This window comes from Phaenicophaeus curvirostris, chromosome 1, assembly GCF_032191515.1.
Source record: "Phaenicophaeus curvirostris isolate KB17595 chromosome 1, BPBGC_Pcur_1.0, whole genome shotgun sequence".
Classification (NCBI taxonomy): Eukaryota; Metazoa; Chordata; class Aves; order Cuculiformes; family Cuculidae; genus Phaenicophaeus; species Phaenicophaeus curvirostris.
The window spans coordinates 186,448,873-186,470,261 of record NC_091392.1 but is presented as its reverse complement, the minus strand read 5'-3'; the positions used below and the strand labels follow the sequence as shown (position 1 = coordinate 186,470,261).

The 21,389-nt window shown below is 44.1% G+C and overlaps 2 protein-coding genes across 4 annotated transcripts in view; one reads left to right on the top strand and one right to left on the bottom strand.

Moving 5' to 3' along the window:
• The window catches only part of MTUS2 (microtubule associated scaffold protein 2), a 738,607-nt gene that overhangs the window by 325,383 nt on the left and 391,835 nt on the right, over positions 1 to 21,389 (top strand). The gene's annotated exons all lie outside the window — the stretch shown is intronic.
• Positions 1 to 21,389, bottom strand: part of SLC7A1 (solute carrier family 7 member 1) — a 214,431-nt gene that overhangs the window by 178,488 nt on the left and 14,554 nt on the right. For 2 of the 3 annotated variants that reach the window (XR_011339673.1, XM_069882942.1), the window contains exons 2-7: positions 11,464 to 11,847; positions 7,197 to 7,355; positions 4,826 to 4,994; positions 2,800 to 2,924; positions 1,383 to 1,605; positions 446 to 585 (exon numbers count right to left, since the gene is read on the bottom strand). Coding sequence is in view for 2 of the 3 variants with exons in the window: in XM_069882942.1 (XP_069739043.1) it covers positions 446 to 585; positions 1,383 to 1,605; positions 2,800 to 2,924; positions 4,826 to 4,994; positions 7,197 to 7,355; positions 11,464 to 11,833 (1,186 nt within the window). In the remaining variant the exon portion in view is untranslated. Of the gene's footprint in view, positions 1 to 445; positions 586 to 1,382; positions 1,606 to 2,799; positions 2,925 to 4,825; positions 4,995 to 7,196; positions 7,356 to 11,463; positions 11,848 to 21,009; positions 21,117 to 21,389 lie in introns of those variants that run through there. The other variant, XM_069882948.1, reaches the window with a different exon arrangement.

Genomic DNA, 21,389 nt, shown 5'->3' with positions numbered 1-21,389 from the left:
TGACTGACTGATTAACAAATGCTGGTACCACAGGGGCCATCTGCCTGTCTCTGGCTGCTCTGGTGTCTTCCCAAGTTGCTACCCACAGGTGGTGCAGTGTCTTCAGCCAAGCCTGGCCAACAGCCACAAGGATGCTGGGGCACCACTGGTTGCCACCTTGCAGGGGGTTAATTATTTTTAAGACAAGCAGAGCACCCATGGAGCAGATGAAGGCATTTCTTGACATGGGACAGGATGTCTGCAGTGAGCTCTGAGAAAGAGGGACAGGCACACAGCGAGATATTTACACTCACCCAGCCCCTCAGGGCATGCCCTGGAAACCCAGAGAATGCTCTGGGAAGTTGTGCTGCACAATACATCTGATGAATAAGTGGGTTAGAGTCAGGTGGATTTATCTGAGCTTATGCCTCCTTTCCATGCATTCGTGTAAGTCTTTGGATCTTACCTGCAACAGCCCCTGATGACACTGTTGCTATTATTGGAGTTTTTCTCTTCTCGTTGACTCTAGCCAAAAATTTAAAGAGAAGTCCATCTTCTGCCATAGCATAAATTATTCGAGGCATTGGGAACATGGAGCCAAGGAGACTAAGGACACAGAAGAAGAAAACAATCTGGTTATATCACTTCCTAGTGAGCACGCAAACAAAAGCAAGTTTATGGCAGTACAAACACAGAACAGGTGGTTTTCTTTCACTCCAGCTTCTCCTTCAAGGTCTCTCTCTGCACACCCATGCTGCTGATATCCGGCAATAAAGGTGCAGCTCCAAGATTTTGGATACCTAAGCTTAGCCTGATTTTCAAGTAGCAAAAGAGATGTAAGTTCAGTGAGTGGCTCACCTCATTGAATATGTGTTAGCTGATCTGCAACAACAGGTCTCTGGAGTGTAGAAGAATAAGACAGTTCTTCTTCAGCCTGCCCTGCCTCCCACCCAGATGGCTGTCCTGCAGGCAACCTGCAGACAGCCAGCCCTGGATATAGTAAGCCCCATCTGTTCCAGAAGATGCACCCTGCACTACCTGACACAAGGCTGCTCTCCACCTGGCAGGCTAGGACGTCTTGTGCGCAAAGCACATTTGCACTGTGGAGCTACCTCCACGACTTAGTCATTGAATCCAGATTTATATTCCAGAGATGCACCTGCTGGGTCTGCAGCTAAGAGGGGCTTTTGTGAAGTAATACTGGTCATATGCATCTCTAAAATGTATCGCAGGTTGAAGTCTTGGTCCTCTTGAAGTCAATGGCACTGAATTTCATCCTTGATTTTCGCTCTCTTGTCTCAGGGGAACACGGCTAAGTAAAGCCCTGAGATTCACCATTTTTTAAAGGAGCTAGAGATATATGTTTGCCTGCAGAGATACACGAAGGAAGAGCAGTGTCTCACCTCGTAGAAAGCGCACACAAGGAACCGACAGCCACTGCATAATTGGCTCCATCCCAATCCACATATTTAAAGGCATTGGGTAAAGGGCTATTGGTATCCAGCTTGTAGTAAGGCATCATGAGCGTCAGGGCAGCTGACACTCCAAAATAGGCCACGAAGCAGATGAGCAGAGATGCCACGATACCAATTGGAATGGCCTTCTGAGGGTTTTTTACCTCCTCGCCTAGAAGAAATAAATAGAAATATCAGCTGAAGGACAAGCAAGAACTTTATCCCAACCTAGGGCATGCTGGCTGGGGCTTTCAAAGGCTTTGTGGGTAGTGAGGTGCTGTCTGATGGTCTGCTCCATCTGCTCAGCATACCACAGCCTGTTTGCTCCCACTTCTGCTGCTCCTGTCTTTCCTTCTGAAAAACATTTGTTGAGGCCTTGTAAACTCAGGCACAGAAAAAAATTTGGACTATAACTAATCCTTTGCCCAAAAAGGATTATTTTTACCCCTAGTTACTCCAGGATGAACTAATAAACAGAGACCTACACACCTATAAGTGGAAGGGTACGTGTTTCTTCTCCAAGGAGAGGCTCTAGGGCTGGCTTGAGTAATGGAGCCAGCATTTCTCACACTCCTTGGAACAAGAGGTAGTACTGCTTTAACTGTCTCTGTGATGATTTCCTTGTTCTGCTCCAGCTTTGAAGCAACTCAGTTCTTGCCACATCTGAAATTAAGGATAATCCTTCCTATCTCCAAGGAATTAAGATTCTTCTTAGCCAGGAGAAATATGACAATGCTGATGGTTTCTCTCTCAGAAGGAAATTTCTGAACCTTTGGAGATGAAAAATACCCCCTGATTTTGAGGCACAGATTTATACTACAGATGACTCCCTAGGGGCTCCCTCTTTCTCTGGCTCTTTAAATACTCTAAGCCACTGGAGCTTCTTCAGCTGAAGGCACTGAAAAGCCCTTCGCCAGAATAACCTATTGATTAAAGTGTCGTCTGCTGTTAGAGGTTCAAACTTCACCAGCCATATACGGCACCTGAACCTCGACCTTCCCTGTTAGCCTAACTGGTAAAGCTGGATGTGTTTTCTGTGATCTGATCTGCTTAGTGTCATCAGTGACCACCCATGAGATTGATCCCTGCAGGCAAAGAAAAAGGGAGAAAGCTTGTTTTGTGGGTTACATGGGCTAGCTGCCTGCTACAGAAGCTAGAAGTCAGCACTCAGGCACACAGGGATTTGGACATACTCAGCACTTGGACTTACAAGCAGCTGAGCCAACAGTATATTTTGGGCTGAGGTTCAGAGGGATGATGAAAGCAATGCCCTGAATTACTCATTATCTGTACTGTGCAACGTTACAGAAAGTGAGTCTACCAGCAACCATGTTCATAACTGGAATGAAGATATATTCCCTCTTACCTGTAGTAGCAATACAGTCAAATCCCACAAAAGCATAAAAACACGTGGCTGCCCCTGAGAGGACTCCTTTCCATCCATAGGGCATAAACCCTCCAACACCGTATAGCTTTTCTTCCTGTGTTTGACTAAAAGGCATGGCACTGGGTTAGAAGTCATTCCTCCTAAGTGGGCGTAACAAAACTATTCATTTAATTCACAACAAAATCCAAAGTTGGAGTTGGAAGAAACACGCTCTTCCTTTCACACCCTAGTATACAAACACCAGGCAAAATGCTAAGCCCTACCCACTGCTGATATCAAGACTGGCCTGCAACAGCCTAGGGAATGCACAGGAAAAAAATTGGATCACGGTTTGTTCCCACCACCTGTTTTGGGGGGCAAATAAAAATGTCCTGGGTAAAAAAGGGAGAAAATAGCATGAACATTAAAATTCCTCTCCTAATATTACTGTATGTGTGTAGATATACATATTCATCTAAACATAAGCTTTTGAAAATGCACAACACATAATTCTGAAAATTGAAGACTGAGAAAAATGTAAACTGTCTACTTTTCACCTAAGATGGACTCGGATAAAGTGAGATGAGTAGACATTGAAGAGTAATGCAGGGTGCCATGACTGTCTTGAAATCCATCCAGTCTTCTGTTCTCAACTTGGAAATCCTCTGTGCTAACAAGCTCATATCCAAACTGTGCTTGCAATGCTAAGAGCAAAGAGGAGCCTGCAACCCTGACGCACCAAACGATCTGCTGAGCATCATCCGAAGTTCACTGAAGTCAACAGACAGCTACTGAGCCCAGCACACTCTGGATCAGGACCCCACATCCCTGTGCCTGTGTTGAGTCATGTATAACATACCCTTCAGTTCAAGTAACTTATGTCACTTTCTCAGGGAAAAGCCTTTGTAAAGGTGAATTAAGGCAATTAAATTAAAGCAAATCCCAAATCTGCAAGCCTTATCAGGTATAAGCATCTGAACTCTCTCGTAGAAGCTCTGTCGAGACTTAGATAAAAACTGGCCTGTTATTCACAAAAACAGCACAACCAAAATGTGGAATACTCTGGAAACAGTGATAAAGTAAAGTAAACCCTAGATAGATTTTAGAAAAATAGTTAAGTTCTAGGGGTCAAAGAGCTACAGTTACACTTTGAAGCTATTGCACTAATGGCACGTTGCCCGCGAATAGCAGTAAAGAAGGAGGGGGGACCTTTACTAAAGAAGCAATTTGTTTGCAGCAGGCTGAATTTTGCAGAAAGGCTCAGTAGCGGTTGGTACACAAGCCAAACTTCACCCATGTAACATTTATGTATCTCTTCAGTTTTTGCCAAACTGTGCTTCCTTACAGGCCACCAAAAAGGGTTTAGATAGCAAGCCTGAGTTTATGTGTGGGGGGATTCTCATTCTGTGTTGTACAGTCTCAAGCAAAAAGGAACAGTCTTGTATTGCTGGTAACCCTTGTAAGCTCCTTAATTTTGTTCTTGTATAGGAAGGCCGGATTTCAGCAAAGTAGCAAAATGTCATTAAAAATGGATTTGTGATATGCTTGCTGCAATGCACTAAAATAACCTGTAGCTTCCGTTTGTTTGACTGAGATTTTTCAGACCAGGTCTCCAAAAGGTACAATGGTGCCTCAAGAACATTGCCCATGGGTCCAAAGAAACTACAAAGCTATACCTGGTCACGGCTCCATACAGGCACCAGAGGCAGCTTAGTGTCACCTTGAGCAGGAGGTCGTACAGAACACTTTTCTCTCAAATTTAGATGCCATATCACTCATGAGGCTGGAAATGGTCAGTTCTGCAGCAGGGCCCATGTTGCCACAGCCTACCATCTATCAGTTTCAGCCTATCAGCACAGCCTGCTTTCAGCAAACACCCACTAAACCAGCTTTGCCTCTAAGGCATTTTAGCAAAGGAGACAGCCATCCCATTCACTGTTTTTCTAAATCACTCCACAAATCCTCCTATAAACTTGCCACTGTAAATGTATCCATTTCAGAGATGAGAAGAAAAGATCCAACCTACTTCTCCGCGTAAATGCTGATGTTGTAAATGTCCTGTTCAGTCAGCTGCCAGTTTTTAATAGACCCTTTCACGAAGCCGGAGACCATGACAAAGCCGAGAACGAGGATGTTGATGCAGGTGAACACTTTGTTCACCAGGGCAGATTCCTTCACGCCAAAAATTAAAAGCCCTGGAGAGAAAATGGCAGATAGGCAGTTAGCTCTTTTACTACAGCAGGCACTGGGGACTTGCAGAAGTAGCCCAGCTCTGTTCGTGCTGTGCTCTGCCTAACTCAGCACACCTCATTTCTCCACAAAGCCAAGACCTCAGGTAGGTAAGGACTAACTCAACCAGAATGAGGACAAGGACTCCAGCCCAGACAGTAGTACCGCAGGATGTGATATATATTCCACCTAGCATGCCCATGTGGCACATGCCCCTGTTAAAAGTGCTTTGCTAACAGAGCTAAGCTGCTTCCAGTGCTTTCAACGGCAGTTCTGGTCACCTCATGGTCCTATGCTGTGCCACCTGGACACAAATTCCTCCCAGAGACCTGAGGAAAGCACCCCAGGTGTTTTTTCTTGAAGGAACATTTTCTTAGAGGTTTTCGCCACATGCAGAAGTTATGAACACCCTTCAACTTTCCTTAGAATCATCAGAAAATACAAGCAGCGACAGAATCCAGAAGCACAGCTATTTCTAGCACTGAAGACAGAAGAAGGTGGCATCTTGGGAATCCTGCTCCTATTTATACCAGCGGGAGCTTTGCCAGTGAGCTCAGCAAGAATAGGATCTCAGCCTGAGGCCTTAGGAGCATTGTCTACAATTGTTACTTTTGGTAACCACCATCTCACTGAGGCATAACTCGGCTTGACAAGCTCTGCTAACCTGTGTTTGCTCTTCATGTGCCTGATTTTCAAGAATCCAAACCTTTAACCCAAATCTAAGAAGGTGTCTAAGGGAGAAGGTAAACACTTCACATGTGCCTGAGGGAGAAGAGAAGCACAACAGCTTGTCCTTACTGCTACTCCAAGGCACTTCAAGGACAGGGATTTTACTTTCAGAAAAGCAAGTAAAATAAGACAGCCACATCAGCAGAGTAGTTGATAAAACTGCCAATCTGTGCAGGAAAACTTGTAAGGTACCTTGCAGAAATCTGAAGCTCAAAATGATGCAAGCAGAAACAACCTTTTAGTGCTTATATTTGTGACTAAAGCTGCTCATTTTGCAGATTTTGTAGAATAGTTTGCACTTTCTATTAAAATCCAGGGAATTTTATCCATGTGGAGGAATAAAGCCATAAGTAACCTGTGTAATTTCAACGCCTCAGAAGTGCTGAAGTGAGGAGTCCTAAATTATGTAAATTGTATCTGAGGTAAAAGACCAGATTCTAATTTGAAACTAGAATAATTCCTATTACATACAGATGAACAAAGACGAAAATCTTCTCTCCTATTCAGATGTAGTCTTGAAAACAGAGGGCTGCTATTGACTTCAGCAGTCCTCAGTACAGTCCTAGATCCAAATGCACACCAAGATGCCAAAGCATCACTTACTTATGGAGACTGTCCCCGTGATGGCTGTGTGACAGCCACCCTGATCAGAGGGGGAAGTCTCACAACAACTTTGTTGGGGTGACACCGTAGCTTCTGTGTTCTGGAAATCACAGCAAGGAGGAACATGAAAAGCATTATTTTCTAAATATGCCTAAATTTGGCAAAGCTTTGCAACATCCAGTTGAGGCAGTGGTATAAGTTCAGAAGGATTTAAATTTTACAAATTCTCAAAACTTTTCCAAATTCTGATCAAAGCCTGGGCACACTTATAGGAAAAAAAAAAGGGGACCTGACAGTTTACTACACATTTATTTCTCTTGTGTCTTGCATTCACTGCTGCAAACTGAAGCCCAAAAATATTTAAAAAAAAAAACAAACAGTAGTAAATGAGGTTGTTATTGAGTCCCTTTCTTTTTTCTCACTTTCTTGGTTCAAGGCACCAAACACTGGCAGATTATCAAAGGGGGAGTAAGTGTGGTAGAGCAACAGAATGAAATTCTTGTGTAATAGGATTTGTGGAGGGAAGGATTAAGCTTCTATACCTGATTGAGGATAACAAGTCATCTTTTCTTTTCTTCTTTACATAGTATTTGATTGAAGGTTTTAAAAGTGGCTCAAAAAATAACGAGAATGCTCCCCTTAATTAAAAAAACTTGTAAACAGGCTATGCCCCAAGCTAACACCACAGCAGCTATATAGGTCAATCCAACACTTGCAGCAAAGAAAGAGCCTTTAATATGTCGTCCAAAGTAAATGAGGACTTTCTGCCTACTCCAGAAGCAAACAATGAAATTACAGAAGGGGTCCAAAACTCACAAACCCCTCCAAGCTTTTACCTGTTAGGATGACGATTATCACCACGGCGAAGATGTCTGGGTATTTTGCTAGCACTCCGGGAGCTTCCATCGTCATGTATTTTTTACAAAATTTTTCAATGTGCTGGCCTATGATTTCATCAAATGTTGCGCTCCAAGCTCTGGCCACACTCGAGGTTCCTGCCAGAGGACAAAGAGGCTGCAAATTACCCTTCATGGTGGCACATGTTCCAAACAGAGGGTATTTGGTCACAGAGAGACTCAAAGCAACTTGCATACACTTCCCAGGTGCTGGGAGCAGCCTTTCCTCTGCAGATCCAGCCCATAGCCTGTATTCATGCCTCGCATCTGCTTTGATGGCAACACACACAGGTGGTAGTTCTCAGATGCACACTCAGCTGATAAGATAAAAAAAGTACTGGTTTGGCTTCTTAGTAAACCACAACTTTGCCTTAGGTACTGCCTAGAATGACCTTTCCTTTACATCCCCCGCAGCTTGAACCTGGTAATTCCTGCTACTAGGGAGGTCTGAGTGTCATGCTGGCAGAAATCCATGGCAGCCTTGGCTGGGTGACTGCAGCCCAGGCAGAGGGACCTTACAGAAGCCTCCAGCAGCACAACGCGGGAGCACCAAAGCTTGGACCACAATGCTCACGCAGCTCTGCATTCCAGCTACATGCAGGTCTGATCCAACCTCCAGTGCTGGAGCATCTGAGTGGGATAAAGACTCAGATGTAATTTACAGGTTATCTGACTATAAGTCAGCCTATTGCAAGACACTGGTCATGAACCCAGCAAGCAGCACAACTCCTGCAGCAAGCGCTTAGACTTCCTCCTCTGAGGCTGCTGGGTGCTATGGTTCTAGAGAGCATCAAGCTACGCAGAGCTTGCCAGGGTGACAACTGAACCTGGAGTCTCAGGATGACCAAGTCCAGGACGCTGTCTGGGCTAGAAGAGTTATTTCAGAGAACTGAAATAGTAACAATGAAGATGCTACCACTAGACAGTGACAGTGTTTAAAATAAGTAGGTTTAGGTAATAGCCAACTTCTCCCTCTCCAGCATTAAAGTGGCTATCATTATACCACCAGTGTCTTATATAGAACACTATATATAACAGCATCTAATTGCATGATATAATTACTACTGTACATAATTACCTAGTTAAAAAATGAGGTTGGTTTGGTTTCAGTTTGCAAAGCAGTTCCTCAGGAGGCACCATCAGGGCCCCCTTCTACTCAGAATGGTTTGTCCTGACACACTCACCTGCAGGCAGGTGTTCATGTTCCAAATCCAGCACCTGCAATCATGTCAAACAATGTCCCTGCACACCCACAGCTAAACCCTCTGCAGCAGCGGTGGGCAGCACCTGCAGCAGAGCAGGGAACTCTCACCATCCCAACCCAGCTTTGCAACAGTATAAAAATAAGCTGTAGGCCAGACCCGTTTGGAGCCCCTTCTGTTGACTGAGACAGCAAAGCGCTCAGTGTGAATGCTTTTAAAAGAGGTGGGACATTACTGCCATCAATTTAATCTAGCAAAACTCCAAATGTTATTGTATACCACATTACAATTTTTGAGCTTAACTTCAGCACAATAAAGAGACCATTTCTTCAGTACTATTTAGTACTATTTTTTCTGTCCTAGCTCTAGTATTTCATGTTCTAGGACAAGAACATCCAGCTCCTGCATGTGTTATATCAGATGCCAATTGCCTGGATGCCAGTTCCATGTAACTATCGGACATTTATCCCAAACACTCTGTAACCAACAGGCTTGAGGGAACTGGGGGAATCTGACATTCTTCCAACATCACAGACACTTAAGTAATATCTTACTGTTGCTAGACAGCACGATACAAAGACAGTCAGCTTGTTTTCAGGAGGATTTACTAGTTCTGGGTCAGTATAACCTTGCCAGACTGAGCTGGCTCCTGCCTGCAGCCTGCAGCTCCCAGGGCAGCAGCTGAGCTCAGGTACAGGGCTCACTGCAGGAACAGGCACAGGCTAGGATATCACCATGTGCCCCAGGAAACCCCAGCAGCAGTTACTCACCAGGGATGCTGTTATTCATTGTTTTACCAGCTAACGGTTCCCAAAATGCTTCCCACAATCTGGCGTGATTCCTCAAACCCACGTCATCCCAGAAGAAAGTTCATACTGGATCTTGACTCTGGACACCTTCCCCCTTCTGTCTCGACCACAACCAATCCATTTTTGCTCATCACCCACCTCCATGACCCCACACTAGTCTTCCCCCAAGCCAAGTCACTTCAATTAATTACAAGCTATTGGCCACCCATGCCAAGACCCACAGATTTCTTTTTCCATGCCCACAATCACTTTCTGAAAAGATGTTCGCGAACCTCAGTGTGAAAATACCAAGTTGGCTGAGCCACTTACAGATGCAAGCTCCCACCACCCTACCTGGTTTTGGCAGCACTGACTGGCATTTTCTACAGCATAATGGAGCGAGAAATTGGCTTTCTGCCCCTCTCAACCCGCAGCTCTGAACTGCAGCGTGTGCCTGACAACATATCTTTCTCCTCCACACACCCAAAGTTGCTGGGAGTTGTGCTTGCTCACAAGAGGGTGAATTAGGATGAGAGGAAAGGCTGGTTAAGATAAAGAAAAGAGACCTGCTATAGTTCACATAATCCCCCAGCTGTTTTTCCTGCTTAGCCACACCTCCTCCCAAATTACAAGGAAGACAGTTGCAAACATGCATTTCTTCACAGGACTGAATCAAAAGGAATAAAGTTGTGTTTGACCACATTAATGAATAATATTTACTTATTTTTTACCTAATTTTCTACCTTGTGACAACCAACTGAGCAGCCAACTGAAACAAAAACTCAGGCAGTGATTCGAAAGGTATTATGAAAGGACAAAAAGTACATCTCAGAAATACCAGCCTCAGCCAGGATCCTGGGATTGTAACATTCAGTATTTAAATCTACTCTTTGTGCGTTTGCAAAGTCAGATTTTGGGACAGCATCCATGGCTATGTCAGTCATTTTAGTGGTCTAGTATCATGGTGTGAAAGGCCACGTAATTAACTAAATGAGGAGCAGGGAAGAGACGATTTAACATTACCTTTCTGGAACAGAAGATAGATCACCAAGAAGCCTATTCAATTGTAATATGTGTAGCCTAAGCAGAGCCCATTTTAGAAGTCTGGAGGAAATCGTATGATTACTTTTTTGAAAAACTATTTTTATCCCCTCCTTGCAATGAATCTGATTTGTAAAAGAATCACAGGACTCAGATTTCCTAAGGAGATGAGTTTAATTGACTCTGGCTCTTTATCCTCTCATTTCTTATTAAAAAAAAAAAGGAGACGAAGAAAAAGGTTTTGGGTAGCACACAGAGCAGAGCCAGCACAATCTCAAGCAAGGCTCTGCTACATCACCATATCATTCTTGATATGATCTTGCCCTCGACAGCACCATGGGAACTAATCTCCAAGGTAACACTTAGACATCCCATTGAATGCATTTAAAAGAAATCCCCTCCCTTTAATAATGTAGAATAACATTGGTTTTCATTTTAACTAGTAAGTCTTCACTCTCAACTAGCAGGTTAGTTGCAACTTTAATTACAGGCATGATGACAAGAAGCATACCAAGAATGTGCTTGAAAATACATTAATTCTTAATTATCAAAGCATGTCTCAGTTTTAATGTATCAGCAGAGTTGTACATGGCATGCTCTGAGCTTGATCCAAGGTCCCTCTGACTAAGAGTCAAGGGCTTAGAAGGGATTTGGTTTCAACGTTTCAGAGGCACAGATGTGAACCTGCGTATCACCCTAAACTTAATCCTGCAGCCATCCACAAGACAAAACTCTGATCTGCAGGTGCTTTAAACAGGTTCCAAAGGGACCAGGAATTAATCCTCAGTCAGCCAGGAGTACAGATACTGCTCTGTAAAAGCATCCTTCCATCAGCAGCTTCTTGTCTGGCAGAGAGGACACACTTTTGCTCCCTGGCAAGTGTGCAGCAGCCAGGGAATGACAAAGGGAGGACACAGAGATTCAGAGGAAGTCACAGCACCAGTAACCCAGCTTCAGGACAAACCCCCAGCCCATGGCATGCCACTCACCTCACCAACTGACAGGAGACACCAACAACGCACCCTGCAGACAACTCCTGAAATCCTCAGTGAGCGCAAGAGTGAAGCATCTATTTTCTCACAGTAACACAGACAACCTAACGAGGCTGATCTGACAAACTAGGGACTGTCATCCTGAACTAAAGCTAGGGTCTTGCAGTGCACCCACCATACTTACCAATAACATAGGAGAGGATTAAATTCCAGCCTGTGATGAAAGCCCACAGCTCGCCCACAGTCACATAGCTGTAAAGATATGCTGATCCCGTCTTAGGAACTCGAGCACCGAATTCTCCATAGCAGAGTCCGGCCAGCACTGAAGCCAAAGCAGCAATCAAGAAGGAGATAACAATGGCAGGTCCTGCATTTTCCCGTGCCACAGCTCCAGCCAGTACATATACACCTGCACCCAAAGTGCTACCCACGCCCAGAGCCACTAAGTCAAATGTGTTGAGGCATCGCGAGAGCCGACTGTCTTCTCGAGTGCAGTCCACATTTTTCCGGCGAATAAGCTGGTTTCCAAAATTGATAATTTTCTGACACTCCATCTTTGCGTCTGGGCCTGCAAGAAAGACACTGCCATCATTACCTGGACCAGGAGAAACAGCACCATTGCACAGGCACGCTGCTACAGCCCTGTTACATTTCAGCAAATGAAACTTTTTCACATGGCATTTTACCTAGGCTTAGTACAGGGAATTAAAGCAGGCAAAACCAAAGCATTTTCTGCTTCCCACTCCCAGTCACACTGCAAAGCCTGCATAATCCCAGGAGAGATGCAGTACTCTACTCCACTCCACCCTGCTCCACAACCAAAAATACAAAGCCTGTCTTTCAATTTCAGAGTGGTTTTCCTGGGCTGGGAATTAAAAAAAAAAAAAAAAGACAGATATATAGAGAGTGATGGAGTGATGTACTCATATATATTTCTTAAGTCTTGGGGTGAACTATGAAGTGAGCACTACATCCACCACATCCCAGAAGGCATCACACATGCTACTCTCCGCAGAGCACAACACAACCACATGCTGCAGTCAGTGACACCATCTGCAGTCATACAGACCCACTGGGATATTTCCCCTCTCTAAGCTCCAGCTCCAGCCACAGGCAGCAGCACAGGCTGCTGTTGCCTACAACTGTGCAGGCTGAAACAGGTATAGTTCAGCAAAAAGGACACATAGATTTGATTTTACTAAACTTGGTTACACTGAGACAAAAGTTCACATTATTTTGCATTTGCAACGACTAAAGTGAGAGCACAATGGGGCTCTGTGAACCTCCCTGTCCCACCCAGGACAGAAGCACCGCAGGACAGGCATGTTTAATGAAACTGTGGGGCAGGGTTTCCAGCCGTGGTCCCTTTTCAGCAACTGCACTGCTCCTGTGTATGGACCTGCTGGCACGGCCAAATAGCTGTTTGCAGCGGCTTCGGCATGTGAGCAGAGCACATGCAGCTCCTCTGCCTGGGACTTTATGATGGGATTAGCAGCAGAGTAAATCAAACCCCTCACTGTGGAGGGATTCCTTAGGAAATCCTTCTGGAGTTATTCTTCCCATGAGAGGCAGTGCTACACCATGGGAAGATTTTGCTATGCAACTCATCAAGCCTATAAATTCAACCATCTGCACAGGTGTCCACCTTACACGGACGGCAACAGCATTAAAAGCTACAAACGGTCAAACCAGCACGGTCAGCAGTGGGGTCAGCTCCTCGAAGATATCCGAGCAACCAGTGCCATTAGGGAGTCTGTCCCTTCAATATCTATGTCCTTGGACGCAGCCTTGGTATGGAAGTTCTGTCTTACTCTTTCCAAAAGAAACAGTATGAATTATGTTACTTCAAACTGTCCTTGCCTTTAGAAAGCGGTTAGAGAGCTCCTCCTCACAGCACTACCCAAATCCAGAAGCACAGTATTAGATGGAATGTCTTCCTTTTTGCACTGCCAAGTCTACTCCTAGTTGTCACAAGCAACCATGGTATAACATCATGCTTTCCCTTAAAAAATACTAGGTCCCTTATCTCCACCAACACTCCTCTACTCTCCAGCCAAAATGCTTTAGTAGGCAGCATTTACTCACATGCTCTTGTGCCAAGAATGGCCTTTCCCTGCTCCAGTAGTTTAACCCAGTGTGTCTTCAGAGATCACTCATAACCTCTCAGCCTTTGTTTTGCAAAGGTAAGCTATCCAAGCCATAAAGACACAGGCAGTCCCTTTTCCTGCCTGCAACTGTTCCCGTCTGAACTGTCCTCTGAGCAGCATCATATCCCACTAGCACCCCTCTACTCATTGCATCTAGAGGAACCATTAGAAGCAAGAAGAGCATCCCAAGAGCAACTACTAAGAAGTTCAGTGTGTACCTCCTCTATTGGTACCCCTTTTCCTCTTCCAGTCCCTGGCTTCTCCTTAACAAGCCCCTTCCGCACTGTGCCAGTTTCCCTCTAGTCCTCACCTTCTTAAATAACTTCCTGCGTGGCACCCCATCAAAAGCTTTACTCAAGATAAAGGAGAGCTACAGTTCTTCCTGTTAACAATAAAAGTAAAAGAAAAAAATATAACCAATAGTCACCCACCTTCCCTGTCCCTCTTATTATTCCCTTCACTCTTCCCAGTCAATGGACACCACCTCCTATTCTGACAGAGGTTTCACTTTGCTGGTTCACTACCCTGGTCTTCAGGTCCCAGTTCTTTGTGATTATCCATCCCTGACTCTCCTTGTGGCTCCCACTGCCTGTAGCCATTTTCCTCAGCCCAGGCTCTGCCATCCCAGCTTCATCCCACCATCACCACCTTCATTCAGAATTTGGCACCTGGAAAATATGATGCTCTCCACAGCCGTAGGAGCTGCTGCATAACTCCTAATTCATGTATACAAAAAAAATCATGTGCTAAAATCAGTGCTGGGCAACTGTAAGAAGGCATGTTCTTCACCTTGAATGGGCATTCAGTAGAGGAAGTCCAACATTTGTGACAAGCTCAAAGAAGCTTTGAACGTCCCCACATAGCTACACACCAACCAAAGACCACAGGCAACCAAAGCCGGAGTAACAGAGCTGACATTGACAACAACCTATGATGCTTTTACAAACAGATTTGGCTCCAGGCACCACGATTACTACTATAAGACCTGCATTTAACAACTTAATGCCTGTAAGTATTTCTGTTCCAACCATGAGAGCACTTTAACAATGTTCCATTTGCCCCCATTGATCAAGTTCTGGTTCATGCTGCACAGCATTCATGGAGCACACAAACCCGATACCACCGGGATGAAACTAAACCTATGGACACATAATGCACCCCAACACCTGATGAATGCTCAGCCCACAGGAGCAGCTACTCCAGGATAACCTTGTCTGCAACATGTGTTGTGCAGACATCAGATTCCCAGCAGCTCTACAAAACTATGGGCTGCGTTACTTGCTCATGTGGACACAGCCTACACAGATGGACATAATCTTCCATCTCAGACCGCGTCCTGTAGCTCCAAGAAGCCCCAGCCCGATATCCACACTGTACCATAAAGCTCAAATTTGGGAGCAGGGCTTTAAATGTTTCTTCATTAATTATGGAAAAGAAAAAAGGTTGTCTTATTTAGACTGAAGCATTAACTTTCCAAATAATAGCACCTTGTATACCAATAATGGAACAGCAGCATATGTTCCACACTAACATCAATAGTATGCCAAGAACAACATGTAAGCAAAAGTATTACTAAATGCAATTTATAGTTTGGTCAGTTGAGATTGGTACTTCATCCGCCATAGCTAAAAAAAAACAGCATAAAATGTGGAAATATGAACACTAAGAAACTTAATTGAGTCAGCTATTAAATCCAATAATTCAATTTTGTTGCCACAGCATCAACTACAAAATCAAAATCATCTTCACTTTTCAAAGACACCAGTCATAAGCTCTGGCTTAAATACCATTCTCCTGGCCTTACGCTAACTCCCCTACTACGAGAATGTAATTACAACTGCTGGAACAAGGCTGAGGATTTACAAATCCTACTGTGTCAGGACTTGTCTCACCCACCAACAGCTCACTAACATGCTCCCAAGAAACACAGATTCAGAGTAATAGAGAAAGGCAAGTCTCAAGTCAATTTTACAAAATTCCCATTTGGTGAATAATGGGAATTCCCAACACACACACAGAGGGAAAACTATTTTCTCCCTTCAGAAGGAAGACAGGCTTGGTTACCTAAGTGTATTTATATGTCAATTCCCTCATGCAGCCTCTTTCCCACTCAAATCTTAACCAAATCCATGCCAGTAGGGATTGCTTTCAGCTGGATACCTGCTCATCTTACCAAAAACAGAGACCGAGCAGTCCTGAACTTTAAACTGAGATAAGATGACATGAGTGCTGCACTGGATCATCCCCTATGATTTTTTTTTATTATTATTTTAGGACACTACGAGTCCCAGGCTATGCTCAGCTCCCAGTAGAGCACAGCAATGCAGCCAATAATAAGTCTAATAATAGCTAACTCACCTACCCTGCCTGGTGGCGGCGGTGGTTGACACTCACGTCTGGAGCTCCATGAAATGGGGAGGAACTCAGTGCTATGCAACAAGAAAAAAAACACTACAGAAGATACTTTAAAAAAGGCCTACAAAACAAAACAAAAAAATCACTGCCATAAACTGCAGCCAACTACGAGCAAGATGCCCAAAGGAGACGTGTTAATGGATTTTTTTTCCAAAGCTACTCTGAAAGTCAACACCAGTTCAACTCAGAATCAAACTCTGCATTTCAGGACAAACACAGGTTTATTCTGTGGTACAGAAAGATCAAGAAATGCCAAAGAACTGATTTACTTCTTGCTAAGTCAATATTTATGGCAAGGTTTAGACATTCAACAGCATGGACAGAGGAGTTAGAAGCAACACAGAACAATTCAGGAAAGTCTCAGCTAAGGCTATTAATAAAGACAGAAAATGGAAAGGAGGTGCAAAGATGGTCCAGCTCAGCAGGGATCTGAGCAATGAGCCAGGGAGGTCTGCAGAGAAACAGTGTGGCTAGGCAAGGCTCCCCTGCCCTTCCCATTGCGCAGGCCCGGATGCACTCCCGAGAGGGGAACAGGAGAAGCTTGGAGAAAATCTTTCTGAGACATTTCACCCTGTGTGAGGCTACAGGCCCAGGCCTCCCAAAACCGCAGTGACTTATGTGTTATTTTGTGTTCCTCAGGGTTTGTGACTCCAAGTTGACATCAACTTTGCTGAGCATCCCATAAGGTGCTGAACATTTCTTACATGGAAAACCAATGTGAGGAGAAGGTACCCTGCAGGATTGGACCACAAAACGTGCACAAGGAAAAGGTTTGTCATGTGCACTCACTCTTCAACACATGGGCTTCTCTGATGCTCATGTGATGGGAACAGGGCTAACCCTAAGAGCTAGGTAGCACTACCTATACGCTTGCTTGCAGTGAGTAAATAACCTGCTGTCCCCATACACTGCACAAAGCTCCAAGGAGGACACGCTCTGTGGTGAACAAAAGCAAAAGGCAGAGGTCAGGCTGTGCAACCTGACATTACTGTTGCCTAAGTGCCTTCAGATGGAGACCAAGGTTCCCTGAAGATGAGAGCTGCTCTGCCTTCTCCTTCCACCACCATTGACACCTGAGGAGCTGCGGATGTCAAGATCTCTTCCAGGGTTTGGCTCAGGGCCGCCACTTCAAAAACATGCTGCCTAACAATACATAGACCCTTTATTTCCTACCTAACTATTTAAATTAAATTTAACTTAACCTGGTGTCTTGCAAAATTAACATGACTTAGTGGTCCAAAGCCAGTGGAAGTTGCATCTCTGCATTAAAAATGAATGCAGATCTGGTACCCCATGCCCTCCCTTGCCACACACAACACAACAAATCATTCATCAGGCAAGAACAAGGCTAGGAAGGACAACGTTCCCAAGAGAGAAACAGCCCCTTGCTGCAGGGATGGCAGATTATGGCACAAATGTGGCAAGGTTTCAGGGGCAGGGAGACATAGGATTTATTAATTTAAAAGAAAAAAAGAAAAGATCTAGTGAATTATCTTGAACTTATGTATAACTCAAGAGTATGTCACAACAAACATATTTCAGAGCAATTTCAGTTTGAAGCACCCTCAGGCATATCGACAGGTGTTCACAGCTGTAGTATGGCTATCAAAAAAAAAGCAGAACCGCTTTTTGTGGATAATTTGTTTAGAAGAGGAGCTATTTAATTATGACAGCCCTGGAATTAAGGCCAACATCCTGGAATCGACTTAATGCCATCAGACAGTGCTCTTCCGGCTGATCTCAAGATCAAGATATCAACGTCGTTCTGCCCAAGAAGCATCAGAACGTCTGAGTGCCTCTCTTATGAACAAAATAAAATACCTCCTATGGCCTGCAGAAAATATACAGGGATCTGGGTGCAGGGCACGGCTGCAGCAATGTTCTGCATCCCTCTCACGCAGGGCTGCCCTTCATCTCACAGGTGACTGATCACCATCCTAAGCATTTCTTACAGGTTTTGTGGATTTGAAACAGCAGGTACCAAAATCAACCTTTCACTTTCAATTATTTTCACTGCAGCTTGGCAAGAAGACCTTCAATAAAGACAAGCAGGACTTTTTTCAGGGGATCTTTTGGTTTAGCAGGATGCAGTACAGGGGCCTTAGACCTCTGCCCCAAACCTTTCCTCTGATATAATTTGTTATCTCTGCAATAGTATCAAAGGGTGATTTGGGCAGAGATTATGGTTTTTCCCCTCCTTAGAAGTTGGATCTGGTTGTGATCTCACTTCCTGAAACAGCCGTTCTTGCCTTTGAAGTGAAGAAATGTGTTCTGGGCTGGTTCTTCTCACTCCCACTCCCAACCATACTTGAAAAGGTAAGTACGGTCAGTACTCCTGTGGTGTGGCATTGTGCAGTCCTAATTACTTAAAATAACATAAATTACGCCAGAAATGTTACCAGATGGTACATAACTACCTTCGAGCTCTGGAAACTTGATTTGAATGAATGTAGATTAGATTAGCTTTGTTCTGCACACACCTAGCTCTCACCCCAGCTTTAGGTGCAGTTTCTCTGATACAAAATATCAAACTGCAAGCCCTGTTCACTAAGACCTTGGGTAGGAAATGGCTTCACCTCAAGGCTCTGGGTACCTTTATGTTTCACCATAAACCAAAGGCTTTGAGAGTGGTGGGAAGCAATGACACACCCAGATAATCTAGCAATGCGGACCTTGGGGCAGGGGCCACATCCTTGGGTGAAATCCTGTCCCACTGAAGTCGATGGCAAAGCTCCCATCAACTTCAATCAGGGCCACATTCCACCCACTGCTCCTGGTCCTTGTCTTTTATTCATAGTGCATTTTGTTTATTAATTTTGTTCCTTTTCCAAGTCCTTGTGTCTTGAATGTATTGTATTTTCAAATAAAATAAGATATTCTTCCTCCTTTTATCTAATGGTTAACATACCTATTATATCAGGTTCATAGATTTCCTTCCCCATTAACAACATTAAAAAGGGACATTCTTTAAAACAATTCCATAAGAAAATAAGCACACTTGCATCTGGTTAACAGTAAAAAATAAACCATAACAAACATCTGCCCCGCTAAACATAAAACACCACAAGTAAAAATAAGGACACCATTTTACATAAGCAGTAATATCTCTGCCTAAACAAATACGATTTGTTTCATCTTCTGGAAATCACTCCTTATCTACTTCAAGGCCTCGTTCCTCCTGAGAATCTTTCTCTCCTATTTAAGGAAAAGCAATGAAATTAAACCCGACTACACTGAACAAGGAGTTTTTGGGTGAATGAGGTGCTGAGGGGCACGGTTTAGTGGTTGATAGGAATGGTTGGACTCGATGATCCTGTGAGTCTTTTCCAACCTAGTGATTCTGTGAAAGAAGAACATCCAAGCCTGACTCTGCCGCATATCCAATGAACTCCCCAGCCACGTCCTTGGAAGAAGTTCAAGCAGAAATCCCCATTCAACATTGTCTCACATACGCTTATGTCCATTTTGAAACACGTGGAAACCTCTACTGCCAAAGTACCCTTCTCTCATGGCAAAATTATGTTTCTTGGATGGTCTTATATTTCCCCAGCATCCTTTTGATCTTCAGCAAATGTACCCCCCTGCACAGTTGTACAATCACTGCTACTCATCTGCAGAACAAACAGCTTGTTCTTGTGCCATGTTTGTATGTTTGGCAAACAACGTGGAATGGTTTTGGCCCTCTGTTTTTAGTTTAAACACAGGTCAGCTCCCTGAATACGCTGGTAGTGATGATGCTAACTTTTTGATCAACACACATCCATTTGGGAGCACTTTCCAAAAGGTTGATTTTACTACTTCTATCCCCAAGACAGCATCACTCACAGAGAAGTCCTGTGCCAAAAAAAGAGGTGGAAAACCTCAATTCCTATTATTGCCATTAGCATTACAGACGTTTTTGGGTGTTGTATTTGACTGCAGACTCCTAGATGCAAAGAGGTTATGTTGTAAGGGACCAAGCCAGAACCACTGAATACTTTTTGAAGCGTCATTCAGAAATACAGTGGGGGAAGTCAGTCACCAAGGCACATGAGCCCCAGGTGTGATACATTACAGTATAAAGCAGGCTTTTGTGTCAGATACATCATTCCAAACGGTCTTGCCTTGAGAATTCTGCAATGTTTTGTTGCATTACTCCGCACAAGTGACAGAGCAGAGACAAGACTGCTAGAGCTGATCCTGAACTTTACCCACAGAGATTTGAACACCCATCTTGAGACTTTAAGAAAAAGAAGAAAAGGACGTGGCGCTACAGTGCATCTGGTTCGGTCCCCAAAGCTGCTGCAATGTCCTCAGCAGCTGTGCTGCACAAGGCAGGCAGTTTAGAGAGGACCCACTTGGCATAAATGCTGAGAACCAACTCAGAGGCTGTGGTTGTAGCCATTTGCAGATGCCTGCCACCAGAAAAGAAGCTGATGAGAATGAAGTCATGACCAAACATTAGCATTATGTGAAGCTAGAAGATATCCCACCATAGTAGCAGCAGCAATGGCAAAGAGCCCAAGTTAAAAGCCACCAAAGTCACTGCAATTCTTTCCACTGGTTTCACTGTGTGTAAAGGAATGCTCCTCCACTGAAGTATTTTAATCAGGCAAGGAATGTTTTGTGCATGTGCTGTTAAATTGTTCCCTTCTTGATTGTCATAGTTTTATTTTTTATTTTTCATGAGTGCATACATCTCAATATGCACTACAGAAATGTAGATTGCATCAGTGTATGTACATGGATACTAAATATTATATTCTTTGCCAATTCTGTAATTAAAAACCAGGGTCAGACACTAGCAAGGCATTTGCTACTCAAAAGGAGGCTATTCAGTTAAATATAAACTACACACTAAATAGAGCTAACGGTGTGTAGACACATGGGTGTGCAGTGTATATGAAACACAACATCAATCACTTGCTTAAGGACACACTGACTGTAGGAAGTTCACTATGTTGAGTGCAGCTGCTTTAGCGTCAGGATAGAGGTCATGTTGCAGGGCCAGCTTGTGGTCACAGATGACTGCGGATAGGGTAGGCTTCTGTTCCTCAAGCTCCAGAGCCTAGAGACATTTCCAAGGCAGCATCTTCCACTCATCTCCAAGCATCACACAGCCCTGGAGAATTTCTTCCATTGGAAAAGAAGCAGTGAGGTGCTCTCTAATCCCTACATCACTCACCTACCAGCAACCAGTTACTGAAGGGGGAAAATCAAGTCCCACTGGACATGAAGAAGGTGCTGGTGCTCCAGTATTTCCTCAGGAAAAAGGTGCGGTACTGCCACTCACTTGCCTGCTTTCCAAACCATCACAGCTACTGGTTGTATCAATGTCAGAAATTCCTCTCTCATCCCAGGACAACTTCCTGTCCTTTTGCTCAAGTCCAGACAAGAAGTCTCAACCTGCTCAAAATTTCAAAGCAGGTAAACTTCAATGTTTTGTCTCAATACCTGCAGAAAACTCAATCTGGGTTATTTGTGATGATCTGTGAAATTAATTTTGAGATGAGTAGTAATTTTTGACCAAATAAAAGAGGGAGGTTCCTGCTCTGAAAATCCCAAGGGA